General features: G+C 38.3%; 1 protein-coding gene across 15 annotated transcripts in view; it reads left to right on the top strand.

The window, feature by feature from the left end:
* The window catches only part of DOCK10 (dedicator of cytokinesis 10), a 309,263-nt gene that overhangs the window by 249,853 nt on the left and 35,032 nt on the right, over positions 1-24,378 (top strand). For 6 of the 15 annotated variants that reach the window (XM_042244317.1, XM_042244315.1, XM_060410410.1 and 3 more), the window contains 12 exons: positions 6,128-6,274; positions 13,201-13,284; positions 16,095-16,191; positions 17,052-17,096; positions 18,119-18,294; positions 18,421-18,537; positions 20,214-20,325; positions 21,029-21,150; positions 21,237-21,351; positions 21,445-21,511; positions 21,736-21,783; positions 22,670-22,771. In XM_042244317.1, the coding sequence (XP_042100251.1) occupies positions 6,128-6,274; positions 13,201-13,284; positions 16,095-16,191; positions 17,052-17,096; positions 18,119-18,294; positions 18,421-18,537; positions 20,214-20,325; positions 21,029-21,150; positions 21,237-21,351; positions 21,445-21,511; positions 21,736-21,783; positions 22,670-22,771 (1,232 nt within the window). The remainder of the gene's footprint in view (positions 1-6,127; positions 6,275-13,200; positions 13,285-16,094; positions 16,192-17,051; positions 17,097-18,118; positions 18,295-18,420; positions 18,538-20,213; positions 20,326-21,028; positions 21,151-21,236; positions 21,352-21,444; positions 21,512-21,735; positions 21,784-22,669; positions 22,772-24,378) is intronic. The other 9 variants (XM_060410412.1, XM_060410414.1, XM_060410411.1 and 6 more) reach the window with 2 other exon arrangements.

Genomic DNA, 24,378 nt, shown 5'->3' with positions numbered 1-24,378 from the left:
TGTTAGTCAGTCATGTCCAACTCTTTTCAACCCCATGGAGTGTAGCCTGCCAGACTCCTGTGTCCATGGAATTCTCCAGGCAAGAATACTGGAGTGAGTAACCATTCCCTTCTCCAGGGGATCTTCTTGACCCAGGGATTGAACCTGGATCTCCTGCACTGCTGGCAGATTCTTTACTGTCTGAGCCATCAGGGAAATCCCTTAGTCCCCCAGTCAGGGATCGAACCCACACGCCTTGCCTTGGAAGGCAAAGTCTTAGCCACTGGACCACCAGGGAAGTCCCTGCTCATTGCTTTCTATGCGGGAGACGTGATTATTGTGTCAGTACACGTCCTTCAGAAGCAGATGGAAGGACAAAGTTAGAAATGCAAAATGACTGTAAAGGATAAAAGGACAGGCAAAAGGACTAGGGAGGTCTGATGCCTGTGAAAGGAAATGGCAAAGGAAGGAGGATGACTGGAAAGAGCCTCGCAGTGAGACAGTTTTAGCTGGACCAATGGGCTGTCTGAGAGCAGAGTGTTCATGAGGAAAGTCCTGCATTAGGCAGATGATCTGACTCTGGTACCTCTCTGCAAACTTGGAGCAGCCAGGGAGAATGTGACCTTGGTGACCTTGGCATGGTCTCTTGAGTGCATCCCCAAAACTCCGTAGCTGTTTCTTTCATCACAGCAGGTTTTGTCTTAAAGGAATATCAAGTTTTGTCTCAAAGGAATGAGCTGTGCACATCCTTGACTGCCACCTGTGGTCCACGGTCCACAGATTACACTACATTTTGAAAATGTCTCTGATTCTGCCCCTGCATAGCTTCCCTGGGCCTCTTTTCCTGAAAAATGGAGGCTAGTGGGATTTGATTAACTGTAGCCTGTTACTATGGCTGGCCTGAGGACCTTACATGGTTCTCATCACCTCCCTCCTCTGCCATACATCCTAGATTCCCCTCACCCTCAGCAAGCAGCTCTGAAGGTCTCAATCACTTACCTGTATTGTGGCCCAAATGCTCATTCCAAAGGGGTCCAGAGCGGTCTCAGCCTTTGGAAAATAAACTCTATTCTACTTGGACTATTTGTAGTTACAATCGGGTAAGGAGGATCAAGAACCACCCAAGTGGATTCCCTGAGTTCTGCACGTATATCTCTCTGTTCTCTTTGTGGGTAAGACCAGGCAGAAACCTCAGACACTATGCCTCCTTCACTGGGAGACTAAATCAGAACAGTATTGCATGGGATGGGGATAGTGGTGAATAGCAATTATTGTCTTCCTTTATACTCTTGGTGGGGGAAGGGCAGCGTCCCAGGCCAAAACTTATAGAGCCCATTGAAGAAGGACTTCAGAATCATTATTATATCAGACACTTACTCAAGCTGCAGGACACTTTCTTTAGGGACCATGTCTCCTTTTCATTCAGTGTGTACCAGATTTGAGAACTGACTCAGGTCCAGGAAGACAGAGGCCAAGTTACCCTTGGCCAAGCATCCAGTCAAGCATCCAGTGTGTGTTTACTCCAAATGCCAATTGTGTCAATACAAATTATACATTTAGACCAGATAAATGACTATTGGTCAGATCTTTGAAGCCAGTGGACCTGCTGCCTACAGAACTTAGGACTACTTTATTAATCCTGTGAGTTTCTACTCTAAGCAGGTGGACATGATGGTATTTTTGTCTCCAGATATCGATATCAATATCAATTCAGATCCTGTGTCCACTAGTGCTTCAAATGTCTGAGTGTTGCCCCGAGTGTAATCACCTAAGAAAATCCTACAGAGTCCTTTGGAGAAGGACTTTAGAATCATTACATTAGACACTTACTCAAGCTGCCAGGCATTTTCTTTAGGGACCCTGCCTCCTCTTCAGCCAGCGTGTACCATATTTGAGAACGGACTCAGGTCCAGGAAGATGGAAGAGTCATGGCTATTTGTTGGGACAGAGATTCTTGTCTTCTGATGGTCCATTCTTGTCTTATTGGTAGATATGAAGCAATGCCATTGTTGCCTGCTGCCTGTCTGTCCCTAGGGATTCCACACATCATTAACCAGCCCTACAGCTTCCTGAGAGTCAAGCCCCCTTGACTGCTCTCCAGACTTGCCATTTGTCTTGATCATCACAGCCACTGGTGCCTGGAGATTGGGTACAATCACATGACCTCTGTATATAGCTGACCCTCATTCTTATGGCTGTTAGTGAGCCAACACTGTATTTGTCTCTCCCACCTGCAGAGGGGAGATACCACTGAATGTCTTAGGGATGTCAGTGCATGGCTTTGGTGCATAGTGGGTCTTCTGGGCTCATATTTCCATTCTTATATGTCCACCTCCCTCTGCCTATTTATCCCTTCCTCTATCATCTGCCAGGGCAACCCAGGTATTTTCATCCTGCTTAAAATGAGCCATCTCCAGGACTCTTAAGAGCCACCTAACAGTGAGTGGTCCATCCCCTGAATTCTTGTTTAAGCCCATGTCCTGACAAAGTGCCCTCAAGTCAGTGAATTTGAATTTGTCCACTCTTTCATTCTGGCCATGTTGATCAAACATCAGCAACACTGTCTCAGTGGTACTCCCATGTGGTCCCTGCTACTACATGCTGTGCTGTTTTGAGTTGCTCAGTTGTGTCCAACTCTTTGCAGCCCCATGAACTGTAGCCCACCAGTCTCCTCTGCCCATGGAATTTTCCAGGCAAGAATATTGGAGTGGGCTGCATTTCCCTTGCCAGGTGATCTTCCTGACCCAGGGATCAAACCCGAATCTCTTGCTTCTCCTGCATTGGCAGGCGAGTTCTTTACCACTACCACCACCTGGGAAACCATACCTGGCACGTGCTAGCTAAATGTTATTAACTGCTTGGAGTATACAGTCTCCCTTACCTTATTAGGCTGAGCAGGTTCACACCTGAGTTAAGCTGGGGTTTAAACCCATTTAATGGCCAGAGCTTCAGGAGAGGAGGAAGAACAGCTCCCAAAGGGTCTGCCTGTTGCCTTGCAGGCTTCTGCAGCGTCTTCCCACGTGCCAGAAGTGCTGCCTCTTAGTGGAGAGAAACGGGGCACTGAGGATTCCGGGAGCTCTGCAGAGCCACCATCCTTGGGTTTTCCATCCACACCTCCAGCCCTCAGGTCTTTCCAAACATGGTCTTGGTATAACATAAGAGACCTGCCCTGGCTTCACATCTAATCATCTCTAGTATTCGAGAACTCTGAATTCTTAAGCCCTATGTTTGCTTTTCAGCTGTGTCTGCTCTTCTACTCCCAGAGATAACAGCCTCCCACCTGGGAGCAAGAGAAAATCTAACATGAAGATAAGGATGATTCCTGTCTCTCTGTTATTAAGCTATATCAGGACACCTCAGCATTATAACCCTTGCTCTGCCATTAACATGTTAGATGATAAAAAAAAAAAGACACTGAACAGCCTGCTTTCCCATCTGTAAAAACAACAGACTGGACTAAAATCTTTCAGTTCCCACTAGTATATATCTGCTCAAATCGATAGATTACAAACATGCTATGAACAGCCTAAGAATAGAATTCCTCATGGACAGTGGTTCATATTCACTGAGAACAGCTCCCGTTTCATGACCCTCTTCAGGAGCAGCCGCCACACTCAGTTTTCATCCAAGGGCACATGACCATCTAATGTTCTAACCATCTCTATTTATCACATTAAGAGACCAGATGCCATCATTTGACTTAAAAACATTCCCAATAAGCGTCTCCAAAGCTATTTGGATTTTCTTTTTTTATTTTTTTTTTAATTGTGAAGTGAATGGCTTTCTTTGTTATTAAAAAAAATTTCCACTATCAGGAAGATTTGAGGAAGTCATATCCTCTAGTCTGGTCCTCTGAGAGGCAGATAGCACCTCCCTGGCATCCCTGCTTTCTTATCCTCGTCAATTCCTATTTACTAGAAAATGCCGAATGCCTTCTCAACACTGAGCTCTAGTAGTGAAAGGTTGCTTGTGTTGGCTGCGTGTTTTGTTTTCCATCAGCCCCTTATTCCTAACACAACTCCCAAATGCCTGAAACTCAGCCCCTGCATTCTGCATCTGGTCCTTGTGACCTCTGCTGAATCATAGCCCAGGTTTTCCAGCAGGTTCCAGCTTGCAGCTGTGGCTCCGACTGTCACCTCACTGCCTTCCTCCTCCTCCTGAGACAGAAAGCCCACCGTCCCCAGCTCAGCAGTTCTCCCCTCTCAAGCCCTTGGGATAGACTTCTGGAGAAGAATTTAAAATATTACTCATTGGGAATTCCCTGGTGGTCTAATGGTTGGAACTTGGCGCTTTCACTGCTGGGGACAGGGTTTGATCCCTAGTCAGGGATCCTGACTAGGATCCTACAAACCGTGGGGCACAACCGAAAAAATTAAAACATCAAAATGTTACCCGTGTATACCAATCAGCGTGTCTTGGGGTTAAGAGTGGAAGTAGGCTTCAAGGGGAATTTGAAAGGAAGACAAAAAAGGGACGGGGAGGAGGAACAGAGGAATTATCAAGGTCCAGGCTGTTCATGCCTATCCCTGTGAAGAAAATGTTGGCACCAGTGTGTTTAATGTCTCTTGGAGGACTAACACAGTGAAAAGAGGAAAACAACAATTGTGCTTTGATTATCTAAAACCTGATTGTTGCTTTCACAGGTGACTCGTTTACCCTTATTTCTCAAGGTATATGGAGCAGAATGAAAAATGATGTATGCAGTTAAATCCATTAGGTTTATTTGTTGTCAATTTAATTTTATTTCAATAGTAAACTTTGAATATATACAGAGAGTAACCATGAGATTCTTAAAGTGACAGTCATTTCCTGGTAAAAATGGCTTAAAAAAAGCCAGTCGAAGCCAACTGCAGATTCTGTGGTTAATTAGTGTTTGTGCTCTGCAGTTTCTCTAATTTTAGCCTCCGTGGTTTTTATTCTTGCATCATGGAAGGTTGAGTGCTTAAAATTAAGAAAATAAAGGTTAGTCAAACTCTCAATTGTCTGTTTCTGTCTATAGTGAAATTGCAAGTCTAATTTTAAAGCCATCTTGTAAAGGTGAATAAATCTTACCTATCTTATGCAAAGAAATTGTATAAATTCACAAAGCAGTGACAGAAATGGGAAAACTCAGCTGCCTGAAATTTTCCGAGTTAAAATAGGAGGGGTAGATTTCTGTACCTGAGGGCACTCTTTAGGGGCGTATAGAGTTTTACTCAGTTTATGTTGAGTAATCTCACAGCCAAACCATTTTTTACCTTATGGCAAAAGCGTTTTGAGAGTGAAATCTCACTGACAACTGTCATGGGCCTACGCTAATACCCCTGAGTTAAGACCAGCCAGTGCAGACTTCCACCTATAAGATGAATAATGTTTGAGCATCTAATGGAAAACATGGGGATTATAGTTGATAGCACTGTATTGTATAATTGAAATTTGCTGGGAAAGTAGAACTTAAATGTTCTCTCCCAAAAAATATATATGTGAGCTGATGGATGGCTTAATTAACTAGATGAGGGGTGGGGATTCTTTCATAATTTATTATGTGCATGAAAACACCAGAGTGTATGCTTTAAATATGTTATAATTTTGTATGTCAGTTATGTCTCTTATAAAACTGAAATAACTTTTATAAAAAAGCTCAGCTGGTACTCACAACTTAGAGGACATTTCAAACTAATATCTGTACTCCTTTAGTTATTCATTCATTGACTTCTTATAGTTGTTTATTGGAGGATTCCTATTAATAGTTTTAAAAATCAAAATAATTGATTTTTAAATTAGAGAACTGTGGATCAAAGAAAATTTAGAATAATAGTCATTAAACCATTCATAGTAGTTATTTCCTGAGAAGGCAAGAATGGGTATTAAGAGGTTATAAAATATATTACATTTCTATGTTGTCTGAATAGTTTGTAATTCATATATGTTATAATTTATAATGAAAAAGTGAAAGTTTTATTGGCCAAAATAGAAAAAAAAATTCACTGAAAAGTGGAAATCATGACCTTGAAATTGAAATGGCTTCTGATTTCATTATTGCTTTCAAGTTTCCAAAAAGACTTTTTGTTTGATAATAAATAGAATGAAGTAAGTCTTACAGGTTATGTTTTCCAGGCTTAGTATTTCACAGGTCTCATTGTAAAAAAATGATCCATTCTTTCCTTAGCTTTCTCGGCCTCAAAGATTTCCCGAATCTTTTCAAAATGAATTGGACAATCTTGTCATGAGCCTCGCTGACCACATGATTTGGAAAAACAAAGACGCACTTGAAGAAACAAGAAGGGCAAACCACAGCGTTGCCAGATTTCTTAAGGTACATTATACAAAGTCATGATTCTGTTCAAGTCTGTGTGATAGTGGCTATGAGATACTCTACGTGTTAATTAAGTCACAGGTTCATTTATGATGAAAAGTCAAGACTACCACGATTAGATGAATGCTTTCATCTATATGTCTTTCTTGCTTGGAATACTTTCTGATTTTTTTTTCCAATTTGGAGTCCTATAGAACAAAAATCAAGGTTAGAGAAAAGTATCTGCTTGAATATTGTAGGACTTCTAAATATTTTTAAAGAGAAAACTGAGATTTTTAAAGGAGAACTTGTCCTGAGGCAACATTTTTGTCTCGGACTTTTCTATCCTTGAAGTGCTATTTTGGCATGGCTACAGCTCTCACAGTGATGCCAAATAGCCACTTTGGAAAAATTTGGGGGCATTGAGCATTTTTGTTGTCTTACTTCCAGGCTCTTTTTTACATGATGAAAATATTATAAATTAGCTACATAAAAGGAAAATGATCAGTTAAAGTATTGAGCAGCATAAAATGAAATATTTATATATATATATGCATACCTATAGCAATATTTCTTTATATTAAATTAGGAAGAAAAATGAGCTTAGTCCAAAAATAGCTAATGTAGAATGATGGTGTATCACTCAACAGATAATGCATCCAATCAGAAAGATAATGTTTTTCTTCTGTTCCTTCTTTTGCCCAACTGTTGACTATTGGTGACCTAGATGAAGGCACTTTTCTTGTTTTTTTTTGTGGTAGACACCAAGACATACTGGATAGTTGTGGGAACTTATCAATAAATACTAGTTACAAAGAGACTATGGAGATAGATGGAAAATTAGCTGAAGTTGTCATTTGTGAATTTTAATTCAGTCTAATTTCTTTTTTGATGTGTTAAATGCTATTTCAAATTATGTACTATGCATGTTTACCTCTTGAAGTTTCTTCTTCACTGTTTTATATCTTGTTTTTGCTTTTTTCTTGCTTCAAGAAAGAGAAAGAGATGGTCAGGGTTAAGGAGGAAGAGAGTAAAACAGAAAAAAAAGTTACTTTAATTTCTACCACATTTTAAGACCTATGAGAATAAAGTTTGTTACTATGCTAGTAGTTTATTTGAAGTGCTTGATGAAAAAGAAAATTTGGAGAAAATGACGTTTTGTCCAATTTGTAAGCACAGTGCATTTAAGAAACATCTGCAGAGTATTCTTCCCTAAATTGCAAAAAAAAAAAAAAAAAAAAGTTGCATAAGCAAGTCTCTTAAAAAGGGAAAAGACCCCTTATCTACCCTCTTTGGCTTAAATGTTCTGTACTTATTAGAAAAATAAAAATGCTTTCTTGGACCTCATTTATGCAAAAGTAGCTTCTGGTGGTACATAAAGTAGTGTCTAACAGGAATGTCCAAGGTGAAAAGAGACACAAAGTATACAGCTAATGGCGACACCAGTGGTTTGTGAAGGCTGTGGGTAAAAAGCCTATAAGATATGCGGATCCATGAACTGCAGACTGAAAGCAGTACTTTTGTGAAGTTCATAAATGGAAACACTAACAGTATATTTTACATTATTAAAATCTATTGTACAAGCATTGTTTTCAGATTATTGTTTTGATGGAATTTATTTGACCCAGAAAGCTTTTTTAAAAATGTTTGTAAAGTTTATTATATGAATCATTTGAACACAGAGAGGAAAAGAGAAAAGAAGATGACATGATTTTTTATGTTAAATTGAATGTAGTCATTTGGCATCACGCATGTGAATTGATGAACTTTGAGTGTTCAGCTGCTCAACACTGCCCCACTGTTGGCATTATAAGACTTTTATATTCCCAGAAAATAGTTATTCACTTAACTTGGGTTTCAAATGACTTTTATCTCTTTTGGTTGTTGAATTCTATATTAGTAATCTAATACTGTAAATTAGTTGTCATCAGAATTTAACAATTGAACTATCATAACACCATGGTTGTACCAAGCTTGTTTTCCAAAAATGGAGAATGTGGTACCTCAGGGGTGACCACATGAAAGTGTCCTAGGTGAGAAAGTGTCCTCCTTTATCTTACATCATGGGAAAATAATGTTTTTTTAGCACTCAGGCCAGAAACCTTGTCCATTTCTCTGACTGTTCTCTCCTAGAGATAGACAGGATGCAAATGCATGCATGTCTACATATGTAGCTTCTGTGATTTTTTTTTTTCCACTACCAATCTGGGTCACAACTTAATTTACTTGAGAGTAACTGTCTAGATACTCTTCTCTTGCAAATATAATACCAAGGAAGTAGCAAAGGAAAGTTCATTCTGATTTTAATTTTCCTTCTTAGACAGCCATGTCTTTTTACCCATTCTTCTGACTATTCTCTACTTTATTTCAATTTGCTTTTGGAAACCATTTGGCAATCATCTAATATAAAAGACAGATTTTGGTAGCAAAATATGTTAAAGAAACATCTGTGATATTTCTGTCTAAATATCAAAAAAAAAAGATGGATAAGCAAGTCTATGAAAGGGAAAGTCTTTATATTTACTCTCTTTCACTTAAATGTTCTGTGTTTCTGGAATAAATAAATGGTTTCTATAAATTCCATCTATGCAAAAGTTGCTGTGGTGGTACATAAGTAAATACCTAGTAAAGTATCCAGACGAGAAAGAAAAAGATGGACCAAGTAGTTTTGTAAAATATAAAGGGAAAAGGGTATCAGATTGCGAGTTTTGTAATTTGAGTTCATAACTGATCACTACACAAGCTATAGAATAAAATTCTCATTGCTTCTCACAGTTGGTGAAACAAAATAAATAATTTTTATTACAATATATCTTTGCATGTTTAATTTAGAATATTTTCCTTTCAGTTCAGTTCAGTTCAGTCACTCAGTCATGTCCGACTCTTTGCTACTCCATGAATCACAGCACGCCAGGCCTCCCTGACCATCACCAACTCCCGGAGTTCACTCAGACTCATGTCCATCGAGTCAGTGATGCCATCCAGCCATCTCATCCTCTGTTGTCCCCTTCTCCTCCTGCCCCCAATCCCTCCCAGCATCAGAGTCTTTTCCAATGAGTCAACTCTTCGTATCAGATGGCCAAAGTACTGGAGCTTCAGCTTTAGCATCATTCCTTCCAAAGAACAACCAGGGCTGATCTCCTTTAGAATGGACTGGTTGGATCTCCTTGCAGTCCAAGGGACTCTCAAGGGTCTTCTCCAACACCACAGTTCAAAAGCATCAATTCTTCGGTGTTCAGCCTTCTTCACAGTCCAACTCTCACATCCATACATGAGCACAGGAAAAACCATAGCCTTGACTAGACGGACCTTAGTCGGCAAAGTAATGTCTCTGCTTTTGAATATACTATCTAGGTTGGTCATAACTTTCCTTCCAAGGAGTAAGCATCTTTTAATTTCATGGCTGCAGTCACCATCTGCAGTGATTTTGGAGCCCAAAAACATAAAGTCTGACACTGTTTCCACTGTTTCCCCATCTATTTCCCATGAAGTGATGGGACCAGATGCCATGATCTTCATTTTCTGAATGTTAAGCTTTAAGCCAACTTTTTCACTCTCTTCTTTCACTTTCATCAAGAGGCTTTTCAGTTGCTCTTCACTTTCTGCCATAAGGGTGGTGTCATCTGCATATCTGAGGTGATTGATATTTCTCCCGGCAATCTTGATTCCAGCTTGTGTTTCTTCCAGCCCAACATTTCTCATGATGTACTCTGTATATAAGTTAAATAAGCAGGGTGACAATATACAGCCTTGACCTACTCCTTTTCCTATTTGGAACCAGTCTGTTGTTCCATGTCCAGTTCTAACTGTTGCTTCCTGACCTACATACAGATTTCTCAAGAGGCAGGCCAGATGGTCTGGTATTCCCATCTCTCAGAATTTTCCACAGTTTATTGTGATCCACACAGTCAAAGGCTTTGGCATAGTCAATAAAGCAGAAATAGATGTTTTTCTGGAACTCTCTTGCTTTTTCGATGATCCAATGGATGTTGGCAATTTGATCTCTGGTTCCTCTGCCTTTTCTAAAACCAGCTTATTTTCCTTTATTAAGCCAAACTGGGAAAAAGTCTGGTAGGATATGTTATTCTTTATATCAACAATCTGCAAATTTTTTTCTGTAAAGGGTCAAATGTTAAATATTTTTAGTTTTGCAGACCATACAGTCTCTGTGGCAAGTACCCAACTCAGCTAGAAACAATCATAGACCATTCTGTGTTAGTCACTCAGTTGTGTTTAACTCTTTGCAACTCCATGGAGTATAGCCTGCCAGGCCCCTCAAGCTTTGGGATTCTCCAGGCAAGAATACTGGAATGGGTTGCCATTTCATTCCCCAGGGTATCTTCCTGACCCAGAGATTGAACTCGGGTCTCCTGCATTGCTGGCAGACTCTACCATCTGAACCACCAGGGAAACCCTTAGACCGTTCACCATGGACAATATTTAAACAAATGGGTACAGCTGTGTCCCAGTAAAACATTATTTACAAAAACAAACAAGTGGGCCAGTTTTGGCTCATGGAACATAGTTTGCCACAGCCTACTATAAATTGTTTTCTGCTAATATGGAAGGTTAATATAAATTATTTTAAAACAAAAGTAGGGAGGCCCCTCCATACTTTAACAATGAGTGAAAGATCCTTGCTTTGGGGGTTAAGAAGATGCTGGAATGGGCCAGAAACGGTACGGATGACAGGAGAGACACATTTGATGAAGCTTGACCCGCAGGAGGGCTCTCTTCAGGAAAAAGGCTGATTCTACTGACTTTGTATCTTAGAAACAACCTGCCCCCCTTATCCCTCACTGACCCTTGAAAGGAGGATGACAAATTCACCACATAGGTCTTATATCTCAAGAAACTCTGAGTTTTCCTAGACCCCCAGGGTAGGCACCCTCCTCTTCATTTTCCCCATCCATGGGTGGTGGAGTTTGGTCTCCTTTCAAAGTTCACAGATTAGCTACAGTAGCCTCTGGGAGGTGGCAACTGTAACCTTTCAATGACAGGACTCAACAGATTCCTCCAAGGTGCCCTGTGACTTCACCAAGGTATAATCAAGGTGCCCTGTGACTTCACCAAAGTGCTTCTGTTCTCGTGCTCTTTCTTGAGAAGTTTCTAGAACCCACAGTTATACTAGATGGTCTTCCTCTATGCAAAGTGAGACCCAAGCTTCTTCCCAGCAAGAAGGAGACAGCAATAGCAGAGGTCTCCGGGGAGAGAGCTCCACGTTGGGAATATTCCAAGGGTCACCAGTTGGGACTTCATTCTACAGATGGAGAACCTTAGAGGACCTGACCCACTTGCTGAGAGCCTGCATAGTGCAGAGGACATCAAAGCCCTCTTCCTCCCTCCTCTACATCTTCTGCACTGGTGATTATGCTCTGGTGTTACCTTTCCTCACTGTTCAATTGGGAAATAGGAGGACCAGGGAGCCATTTACTTTTTTACTAAAGGGGGATGATTGAAAGAACTTAAATTCATACTGAAAATGAAAATATAAATGATATAGTATGTAATGAATAGGTACATAAAAAAAAACTCAGAATAAAACATAGAAAAATAGGGAAACAAAACAAACATATGATTGACCAATCAACTGGAAACGTTGTTAGAGAAAATAACTCATGTTTATACATGGGCATATTCCAATGGGAAATCTTCCACTTGGTATACTACCTATAGGGCTTTCCAGGTGGCACTAGTGGCAAAGAACTCGCCTGCCAATTCGGGAGACATAAGAGACGTGGGTTCCATCCCTGGCTCGGGAAGATCCCCTGGAGGAGGTAGACGAGGGCATGGCAACCCACTCCAGTATTCTTGCCTGGAGAATCCTGTGGACAGAGGAGCCTGGCAGGCTACAGTCCATCGAGTTGCAAAGAGGTGGACATGACTGAAACAACTTAGCATGCACACACGCATACTGCCTATAACAAGATTTTATGTCCAGTCCTTTCTGAGAAAAGAGATTTGTTTGTAAAACTGAGGAGAGATTAAGAAATGTGAAACCATTACAATGGACCCTACTGGATTCTGGATGAGAAAGAAGCCTTCTATACTGAGTGATACAGCAGCTGAGAGATTTTCCCACGTGATACATATACTTGCACACTTGTGGATGGGTAGAATGAAACACGCATGCAGTGATGACCTCCATAAGCTAATCTACTGTAGTGCCCAAGATGCTGCATCAGGAAGCATAGTCCATGCCCACTTCACACTTTGCCAGTGCAGGAACTGGCCCCTGTAGCTTGGTTACTGGTTTCGTGGCCATTAGTCTTTGGGATAGAGAGCAGATGCTGAGCCGACTTGCAATGCTTGCCTGACTCCTCTAAAGCTACCTACTGCTTAAGACTCTCCTTATTACAGTTACGAGAGTGTGAAGACAGAGTAAGACAGACAGTGAGCAGCTCACGGATAGAAATCTCAGGCTGTCTTACCTTCACTCTTCAAGCTGCCTTGGCTGAAAAGAAAAGCTTTTGAAAGAGGCCAGTGAGATTGCAAAAAGTTTCCCTGACCTGTCTCTGCTGCCCCTATTACTACCTGATGTTGCACAGTAAATGATCTTCACCTAAGGAACTGTGGGAAAAAAATGTTAAAAAACAATAATAAAATGTAGCAAAGTGGTTAAAAAAATAGACAAGTAAAAGCTAAAATTTTCTATATGAAAAGGAAAGGGCTTTGCAATATTTCATTGCAAATCTCCAAGAGATGTTTTATGAAAAATGATAAATATGGATTTGTAACTTTGTGGTGTGTGTCCTATATCTGGTATTTTAATTAGCTGCCATATGTGGATGAATGCTTAAGCATATTGTAGATATTGTTCAAACATTTATTATATAACACATTTAGTGAAATGTTATTTTACTTCAATATTTTAATCATCTTTTCTAACATCTTTAATGATCCTTAAAATAAAAACATCTGAATTTAATTTTTTTTTTTTTTTTTAGCGCTGCTTTACATTTATGGACCGGGGTTTTGTGTTTAAGATGGTTAACAATTACATCAGCATGTTCTCCTCTGGTGATCCCAAGGTAAGAACCACGTTTAGGCGTGATGGCTTTCTAAACTGTTGCATTACAAATAAATACACTGGTCTCTGTGTATAATCTGTCTAAAACAATAACCCATCTATTATTTGTATCAAAAGATAATTTATGCAATGAAAGGCAGGTTTTTAAAATGGCTCATCATCTCAGCAAGTCTCCAAGTCCTCCCTTCATGGGGGACAAATGTACGTGGAGTTAAAGTGTTTACATTTCACTTCTACTTCTCGTGGGCTGTGAGAGGAGTGATTCTGGCTGAAATTCTTCTTCCTCAGGTTTGCCCTGGACTGTCTTGGTTTTAGCAAGTTCCACTTCTCTGGAAATTTTCAGTCTTGGGAAAAATGGAACAGTTGATCACCTTATGTAAATAGTGACTCTGTGTCGGGAGACAGGGAATAGTATTAATATCTAGGGAGCAGTGGTTCCCAAGTGTGGTTCCTAGACCAGTGATCTCAGAGCTGAGCTGCTGCGGGTGGGACCCAGAAATCTGGAATGCAGCAAGATTCCTATCACCTTCAGGTGATTCTGTGTTCTTTCAAGTTTGAGAACCACTAAGCTATATAATATGGCATATGCCAGAGGGACATAAGACTGGAAATGGGCCAGACTCTGAAACTTGGATCATTAAGCTTTAAGGTTCTTAGTGTTGCAACCAACAGAAACTTACTCCACTTTGAGCGAAAGGGAATTTATTGGAAGGATATTGGGAGAACTAGGTTTGGAAAAGAGCAGCGACCAAGGCACTTCCAGGGCAAAAGAGTAATCAGAAAGGATGAACCTGGGGCCAAGGTCTGCTGCTCCTTAAATAATGAAATGGGACCATTTTTTCCCTCTTAACACTCTGCTTACATATATACAATGGAATATTACTTGGCCATAAAAAATGAAATAAGGTCATTTGCAGCAATGTGGGTGGACTTCGAGATTATCTAAGTGAAGTAAGTCAGACAGAGAAAGACAAATACCATATGATACAACTTATATGTGAAATCTAATTTTTTTTAATACAAATTAACTTTTTTAAAAAACAGAAATGGACTCACTTTAATTTATCATTACCAAAGAGGAAATGTGGGAGGATGTGATAAATAGGAGATTGAAATGAACATATACAGATTGCAATATATAAAATAGATATCTAATAAGGACCTACTGTATAGCACAGGGAACTTTAGTTAATATTCTGTAATAACCTACTTGGGAAAAGAATCTTGAAAAGAATGGATATATATATATGTATTATAACTGATCACTTTGCTTTACATATGAAACTAACACAACATTATAAATCAACTATACTACAATAAAAATTTTTTTAAAAAGATTTGCACTCCAGAGAGGAAGCATGTAACTGGTCTGCTTTGGGTCACATGAAAGAGAAGGCACCTGAATTAACAGTTCCCCATTAACCTTTCCCCATCGGGAGGAAAATAAGTCCCCAAGAGAAGTCATCTAGGTACTGGGAAAGAATATAGAAATATGTTTATGAATATAGAAATAGAATATATTTATGTTTAAAGAAATAAACAAACATAGAAATTCCAAAAGTAAATAATGATCTTCTTGCCATACCTCAACATGAATCCGCCACCAGTGTACACGTGTTCATTGTAAAGTAATTAGCCTCCAATTAAATAAATAAATTTAAATTAAAAAATAATAGTAATGATCTTCTTGGAGCATTTCATGTTAGGCTTAGGAGCCTGAATGTTATTTTTTAGCTGTGGAGATTTAGCTAGGAGAACTGCATGATTATATGTCATCCCGTTTTGAAAATCCAGTTCTTTCTGTAAATATTTTTTGAAAGAATGTCCTTCATTAGTGCTCCAATTATGCATGAAATTTGCAGAATATCCTTTTAAGTATGATTTCAGTGACCCTAAATTATATATCTTATCAAAGACCAAATGGAACATGTTCAATGAAGAGTGATTACCGTGTAATTTAATTATGTTCCTTTTCACTTTGATGTACAAAGGATTAAGTCAAATACTACCCTTGTTTGAGATGTCAGTATTCTAAATTACTGACTAAAGTTGTCACAAATTATGATTCTAAAATATCTGAGCAAATGAAATATATTTTTATTTTGTTAGATGTTTTTAGTGAATACAATGAATGCAAGCTAACTGAGTCTTAAAAATTGATGACTTAGTTTGCATGACAATGAAAATAGAATGGTTATGGAGTTGCTAATTGTTCCTATTTATGCGGTTGTATTAAGTTGTTTTGGATCATGTCTGCACTTCATTTATCACTGTCCTACTCAAAACATTGAGATGACAGACCTGTTTGCAAGGGCAGGGAAGGGGTGGAATGGTGTACTCTCAGAATAAATGGCAGATGGAGAGAGATTTACTCTAAGTTTAGATTATCTGCACCATTGTCTTTCTTAACACTGGATCTTAGAAGTTGATTTGGAGTGATCTGCCCTTCAAGCTGAGTGTAGTTGTACATCTTAGTACATATGGTGAGGCACTGTTTTTCTCAGAATAAATATATTTTGCTATATGCTGAAATAAATGAAAAAATAGAACTCAATAAGATTGTATCACATAGAAGTTCAAGGTAGGTTGCAAATGAAATCAGTTTCTGAACAGGCCTTGACCAATGTCCAAAAATAGGGTGCCTGACTATATTTACCACTTCAGAGGGGACAAAATCCTTTAAACTTAACAATGACCCAGTGGTCACACAAAAGTAACTCCACTTCCTTTTTAGAGATAAGATTCAAGTGCAGATTTTCTATTAACTTTCTTAGTGTGTGAATAATAGTCATTCTTTTGCCTCTTTTTTAGACCTTATGCCAATATAAATTTGACTTTCTCCAAGAAGTATGTCAGCATGAACACTTTATTCCATTGTGTCTTCCCATAAGATCAGCAAACATTCCAGGTAAAAAGTCCCAGATTTTTATCAGTTCCTACAAAGGGATCACATCTATTTGTTTGTTTTACCTTCTTTGTTTGTATCCCTGTTTCCTCATTCTTCGTTTTGTCTGAAATTGTCATATGGGCATTAGACCCAGGTAATCAGGTTAAAATGCAGAAAATGATAGCATGTGGTAAGGAGTACCGCACTGTATTTCTCAATTTTTGTTTATGTTCTCTTTTTCATCAAAGAGAAGGCCAACAAAGCCATACAATTGGTGCTTATAAATCAAAGAATGTTAACCTTGTAACTAGTGCCAAGTTATCACTGCATTAGGCAGGCTGGTTAAGACAGTCAAGGGGATCAAATCTGTTTTAGTCATTTGGATTCTCTGTTTACTATTTACTTCCCAAGTAGCTCAGCTAGTAAAGAATCCACCTGCAATGCAGGAGACCCTGGTTCAATTCCTGGGTTGGGAATTTACCCTGGAGAAGGGATAGTTTACTATTTATCAATAAGTAAAAGGGATTGTTTACTATTTATCAGTAGCTCAGAGACCTGGTAGTCTCTTTGTAGGTCTGATATTATCAATAGTAAACATAAAAACATGTTTCATAGCAAGCAGATTTCAGATAGAAGGAAAAAACAGTGCCCAAGAAGAAAGCTAAGAATTAAAATAATTCTGTTCATGACATTCTTTCTTAAGAGAAGAAGTAAACAACCAAAGCCTTGTCTTGAAAAGCAAAGCTTTATTGAAGGGCTTCACTTGTATCTTAAGACAATATATTTTAATTTTTCAGTATAAATTACACATAGTTAATGAATATGGTGTTTATCTGAGTATGTATATAGCTGAACTTTTTGTTTATTTATATTAAATTTAGATCCTTTGACACCTTCAGAATCAATACAAGAATTACATGCATCAGGTAAATGATTTTTATTTTCTATTACACTATCTCAGCATCAATAACCACTTTGTATTTTGATAATATTGATGAGTATAGACACTTCATATTTCCAGTTTCTAGATGCTAATAGTCATATCATCTAATCAAATATATAATCAAATATATTAAAATATCAAATATCATCTAATCAAAATAGGCAAAAAGTTGAGTGAGCTTTTCTTTTATCACAAATAATAAATGCTTCCTTAGTTTGAATTCTTTCATACCCTATTCTCCAGAGTTTGAACTCTTTTTAGTTTCCCAAAGCATCAGAAATTTGAACTGTCTTTATATGATATTTCTATCAATAAGCCACAGCTTGGTTCTAACCCTTCTCTCAAAATTGAGATCATTAGAATCATATCAGTTTATTTTTGCCCCAGAAAAGTTCATAACTTGAAATAGTCTAGGCAAATTTTTTTCTAGGTATAAACGGGCAATTTGCAAGTTTTGGTTTATTTCTGGCTCCTCACTGTTACTCAGTATTTCATGGGAAAATTTATTTAACCTAAGCCCTTTGATGTTAGTTTCCTGAACTTCCACATTCCCTGAACTTCTGCCTTCAGCAGTATTTTCACGGACTGGAAAAAATCGATGTGTTTACTTTACTTCTGGTCAGATATGATTTGGAGTGTTCTAATAGTTCGTTATTCCTAACATGTAGTCCTGGGTCGGAAGGATCACCAGAGTAAGAAACGGCACCCCACGCCAGTATTCTTGCTGGCAAAATCCCATGGACAGAGGAGCCTGGCAGGCTATGGTCCATGGGATCGCAAAAGAGTTGAACATGACTGAAATGACTCAGCATGCACTCATGCTCTGTTTTGGATAAGAATAAACAGTATTTACTGAATGCCCCTCTTCACATTTTTCATACAAGACTGCATTGCTGAATCCCGCCTAGTAGCAAGAGGGGTTTATCGTTGTTTGTTCCACCTCTCTTGATTGTAAAGTGATCATTTGACTTTCAGTAACATGATCTCTTTACCTTCCTCACAAAGATATGCCTGAATATTCAGTCACGAATGAATTTTGCCGCAAACACTTCTTAATCGGAATTCTGCTCCGAGAAGTTGGCTTTGCTCTGCAAGAAGATCAAGATATCAGGCACTTGGCTTTAGCTGTCCTAAAAAATCTAATGGCTAAGCATTCATTTGATGATCGATACAGAGAACCAGTAAGTGGTCTTTCTTTCTCCCTTCCCTAAGCACCATTTAATGGTTCACTGCATTAAGTGCCTATCAAACCTACAAGTCTATTGATGTTTATGTGAATCATTTCTTTTGACTCCTTTTCTACCTAGGAAAAGCAGGCCCAGATAGCCAGTTTATACATGCCGCTCTATGGCATGCTTCTGGACAATATGCCAAGGATTTACCTGAAGGACCTATATCCTTTTACCGTCAATACGTCGAATCAGGTAAGTTTGCATAATATTCCAAGTGTCTATTTTAATAAAGAGTTTGCCTTTTTTATATTTTTGGCCTCGATAACCATTTTCCCCTAATTGTGAGCAAACTAAGGATTAAACAGAACAGTGCTTCTTGCTAGCTGGTTTTTTGGCGCGGGGAGGGGAGCGTTGTTTGCTTTTGCTTTTTTATTCATCTGTTTTTTATTGCAGTATAACTGCCTTACACTGTTGTGTTACTTTCCGCTGTACAATGAAGTATATCAGCCATATGCATACATATATTCCCTCCCTGGTAGACCTCCCTCCCACCCAAGCCCTTCATTTCGCCCACCCCAGGTCATCTCAGAGCACTGAGCTCAGCTATCTGTGTTATATATACAGCAGCTATCTAGCTGTCTGTGTTGCACATGGGAGTGGACATACGGGGCTTTACTTGTGGCTTGGATGGTACTTTCTCAATTCTTTTCACCCTCTCCTTCCCCATCCCTCCTGTGTCCACACATCCATTCTCTACATCTGCATCTCTGTTCCTACCCTGTAAATAGGTTCATCTGTACCATTTCTCTAGATTCCATATATATGCATTAATATAGGTGTTTTGAGGTGTTTATACAGTCTCTAGAAGTTAGGAACTATGTCTGGAATTTTTGTTGACCTTGGACCAGTATCAGTTACTATCTATGTAACCTTCAATAAACTATACAACTTTTTCCTCATTTATAAAATGAAACAGAATACCTCTATCACAGGGTTCTTAGGAGGATTAAATGTGTAATAGAAAACATGCATCATAGACACTGGCACATTATAAGTACCTCACATCTAGTTTTTAATAATAATATGCATTTTAAAATCCATGATAATAGTGATAATCTAATCAATGAATTTATGACACCACTTATAGGTGAAATCTAAAAAATACAACAAAGTAGAGAATATGACAGAAAAAGAAGCAGAGTCACAGATATAGACAACAAACTAGTGATTACCAGTAGGGAGAGGGAAGAGCCATAGGAATAGGGGTTAAGAGGTACAAAGTGTTATATATAAAATTATTATACTTCTATAAGCTATAAGGATATATGGGGAATCTAGCCAGTATTTTATTATAACTGTAAATTGAGTGTAACCTTTAAAACTGTGAATCCCTATGTTCTATACTTATAACATATAATATTGTACATCAATTATAGTTCAGTTAAAATTTTTTTTTTAATTAGTGAACTTACCAATAGCCATTATAGTCATTTAGTCCAGGGGTCCCCAACTTCTGGGATCTAATGCCTGATGATCTGAAGTAATAATAATAGGAATAAATGCACAATAAATGTAATGTGTTTGAATCATCTCCAAACCATCCTTCCTCCCAGGGTCTGTGGAAAAACTTTCTGCCACAAAACTGAAAGGTGCCAAAAAGATTGGGGACCACTGATCTAATCTATATCTGAAAGAGTTTCCAGTACATTGTTTAAAAATTTTTAAATCACATAAGAAATCAAATTGTGACTAAAATTAGGGTTTGACAGCATTCTCTTTCATTGCCTACTTTGGCAGAAGATTTTGCAAAAATATAAAAAATCAAATCGCATATCATCTAATTGAAAATGTAATGAAGAAAACATTTGTAGGTTTATGATGTTGAAATATGTTAATTCCCACTAATCTCTTTTGTGCTTTGAATACAGGGGTCTAGAGATGACCTCAGTACCAACGGAGGATTCCACACCCAGTCAGCTATGAAACATGCCAACTCTGCAGACACATCATTTTCTAAAGATGTTTTAAATTCTATAGCAGGTACTTCAGACCTTCCAGACAATGGTGTTTAACACTCATCTTTGTTTACACTGTACATCACTATGCTTTTTACCCACTCATTCATTGTACATAATGTATGAGGCAAAGTATTCTGCATTTATATAGCTAAAGAGTCTTGTTACATGTTTCTCTGAATGTCATCCAACAACTTCCTCTTCTACTTAGTGTTCATTTCTACTTGGATTAAGAAGCAGTCTACTCCGATGTCATCAAATTGTTTCATTCTGGAAACAATCTTGATGTTTTCATTGCATACAGCCTTTTAAAATATAATAGCCCTTCCACTTCAAAGATTATTTTTAAGAACTCTTTTGGAAATGTCATCTTAATTTCTTACAAACTGTCAAAAATTGAAAGCTGCTTCCTCCATAGCATCCTTAAGAACTTTTATTAAGCATTTTAAAACAAAAACGTTCTTTAAAAAGCTTTGTAAGAAATCAAAGGAGCACACTTTATTTCCAGTTATAATGGTCTAAATGTTCTTAAATCCTTCATACTGGCATGGCTGTTAAAATAATATTTTAAAAGTTGCATATCTTTCATGCCAATCCCAGACTCTATTGTGTCAGCCTTTCACAATACCTGAATGATCAGCATCTTTTTGGTTCATTTTAGCTTTGTGTGTGTGTGTGCGCACCCATGCATCTCATTACCGTCTGTGTGCTGTGGCTTGTGTTTACAGCATTTTCATCAATAGCTATTTCTACAGTAACCCATGCTGATTCCAGAGCTTCGCTAGCAAGTCTTGACTCCAACCCAAGTACCACTGAGAAGAGCAGTGAGAAGACTGACAACTGTGAAAAGGTACACCTTCCCTCCCTAATTTACCAAGCGCATTACAAGTCAGCTGTCTCCTCCTCCTCAATCCTTGTTGTTTCTTTCATCCCTAGATCCCAAGACCCTTGTCTCTGATAGGCTCAACTCTTCGATTTGACAAGTTAGATCAAGCAGAAACCAGGAGTCTTCTCATGTGCTTTCTGCACATTATGAAAACAATTTCGGAGGGTAAAGAGAGCTCTTTAAAATTAAATTTTTTTAAAAAAAAGGAAAAAACTTTGAATTTCAAAGAGTCTCATGTTAGTTGGTGTTTCCTTTCAGAGACTCTGATTGCCTACTGGCAAAGAGCCCCCAGTCCAGAGGTGTCTGACTTCTTCAGCATCTTGGAGTAAGTTTCAGAGTTGATTACTTAAGACTTTTTTTCTAGAACCTTCAAATGATTTTAGTATACAATTTTTCATTTTGAGTATCATATGGTGAATAATCTATCAATAATAATGCATAAACTATATAAAGAAAACTGTATTTTTCTTTTAATGTACTTGGATGAACACTTTGTATAGATTTAAAGGTATGAATAATTAGAATGTGACTTATTTTTTTCCTTTCTAGCGTGTGTCTTCAAAATTTCAGATATCTAGGGAAACGGAACATAATAAGGTAATCATTTTAAATTCCAAAAGATTAGTCTGATCTTTTGAAAAGAATCATATATGTGTATGTTAGAAACCTTAAAATGCAAATAGGATTTTAAGGTTGACCTCACATTACGCAAAGTATGTTTGATGATTACACTATACCCATAGAAGATCCAAGAATAGTTAATGTTGTCCGAAGAAAAAAGCACAAAACACACATTTCTGAAAGGAAACCACATTTCATGTAGCTTTTCAACCAGTTTGTCTTCATATGAATGTAACTTAGAAGATGCATATTTATAACAGACTTTTGGACTCAGAGGGAGAGGGAGAGGGTGGGATGATTTGGGAGAATGGGAATTCTAACATGTATACTATCATGTAAGAATTGAATCACCAGTCTATGTCTGACGCAGGGTGCAGCATGCTTGGGGCTGGTGCATGGGGATGACCCAGAGAGATGTTGTGGGGAGGGAGGTGGGAGGGGGGTTCATGTTTGGGAACGCATGTAAGAATTAAAGATTTTAAAATTTAAAAAAAAAAAGTAAGAAAACCATCTTTGAATTTACAAAGAAAACAAGATCTCCCTTCTTCTACCTGTAAGCTAATAATGCCTAAAATAAATTGATTTTTCTTTAAAAAAAAAAAAGAAAAAGAAAATACTTCCAATATACTAAAAAAAAGGTTAGTCTGGAATAACTGTGCTCTCATCCTTTCCCATTAGAGACAGCATTGCCCCCCTCAGCACATTCCCTAAACCCTCAATTTCCCATTTCCAGAAGAAAATGTGGTTTTTCTCATAACATATGAAAGATTTCATTGTCCAGTAATCTCTTTGTCAGTTGCATTTTTTGTTTATATATCAGTTGCAAACACTGAGCTAAGATTAAAACCAGTTTTACTTGCAGAAAAATTGCTGCTGCGTTTAAATTTGTGCAGTCCACCCAGAACAATGGAACTCTCAAAGGATCTAATCCATCCTGCCAGACCTCTAGCCTTTTGTCACAATGGTACTGTCATATTTGCTTGATATTTAAAATTATATTGTGAGTGTACATGGATGTGTATGTGCATGTGTGTGTATTGGGCTTCTCGGTGGCTCAGTGGTCAAGAATCCACTGGCAATGCTGGAGCCGAAGGAGACGCGGGTTAAATCCCTGAGAAGATTGCCTGGAGGAGGACGTGGCAGCCCACTCCAGTATTCCTGCCTGGACAGTCCCATGGACAGGGGAGCCTGGTGGGCTACAGTCCATAGGGTCACAGAGTGGGACATGACTAAAGCAATTTAGCACACACACATGCATATATATATATATATATGTATACATATATATATATATCCAGTATTCTTGCCTGGAATAGGTTGCCATTTCCTTTTCCAGGGGATCTTCCCAATCCACAGATTGAACGTGGTCTCTGGTGTTTCCTACATTGGCTGGTGGATTCTCGCATAGGGTCAATGAGTATCTTAATTTTTTTAAGCCTGGAAAGATATAATTCCAATCAATGACTATTTTCATGTTTGCTAATCTCTTGGTGGCAAAGTAAGCTGTGAGGTCATATCTCCCCTTTCCTTTCAGTAATTTTAATAATTTAACCATATTCTTAGAGTTTAATGTAATTTTTTAAGGGTCAAAGGCAGTAAGGAAGCATATCTGGCCCCATAAGCTCATGTTAGTTTTTTTAGTCATCAGACTGATTTGACTAGCATAAAAAACCTAGGGGGTCATACTCCCCCACAGAAAACATTAGCCTGAAATGCTGCCTTAAAGCTCCTCTGGGTCTAGTCAATCCAAATTCTTTGCTAAAGTTTTCTCCAGCTTGATTTATTCTTCCCAGGGGTATCATGATAATATACAATACGAAAATGGCTGTATTTTAGAAAGAATTTTAGAAAGTAATATGGAAGTAGTAAATGGCTAATAAATCATTGAATAAATTTTGCCTCTTTATCCATGGGGACCACTTGAGTGGCCCCCTTATGAGAAAGCAAATAAAAAATGTAATGGGCATGTTTTGGCAATTGATAGTAGGAGAGAGGACCATAAACAATGACTTTAATGACGATCGTAACCCAGCTGAGGTCACTGCAGTTTAGAGGATGTCTGGTAAGTTAGATTTCAGGGTCCTCCCTGAACACCTCCTGATTTTTTCCCCAAATCCCTTCCCCCAAACCATGGCTTTTCCTCCAGGAGTTATAGACAGAAGGAGACTAGAAGTAATTCAGTCTCAAAGTTTAAGCCATACAGCCCCAAACCGATTGTTCCCTGTAGCTGCAGAAATGACCCAGACTCTCTTGGCTACTGAAAACCAAAGTCAGATTTCCTGGGCCCCGATCCACTCAAAGCACTTGAGAAGTAAGACAGAGAGAAAACCATTGCTTGTTTTTGAGGCTTGACTCTTCAGTATCTCTTCCTCCAAATACTAAGAAGTAACAGTCAAAGAGTTGTTTCAGACCAAATTTTACTTTTTTATATTTTACCCCCTAAAAATAATTGATACCAATTGAGTTATGTTGTATTGTACTTTATAAATGTTTATCACTATGCCTTTCTGAGCAACCAACATAATATCTGTGGAATCCCATGATTTCATTAAATAATAATGAATATGATTG

This window comes from Ovis aries, chromosome 2 (genome assembly GCF_016772045.2).
Source record: "Ovis aries strain OAR_USU_Benz2616 breed Rambouillet chromosome 2, ARS-UI_Ramb_v3.0, whole genome shotgun sequence".
NCBI lineage: Eukaryota > Metazoa > Chordata > Mammalia > Artiodactyla > Bovidae > Ovis > Ovis aries.
Note: the sequence above shows the minus strand (reverse complement) of the source record. Positions and strands in the feature narration are given on the sequence as shown.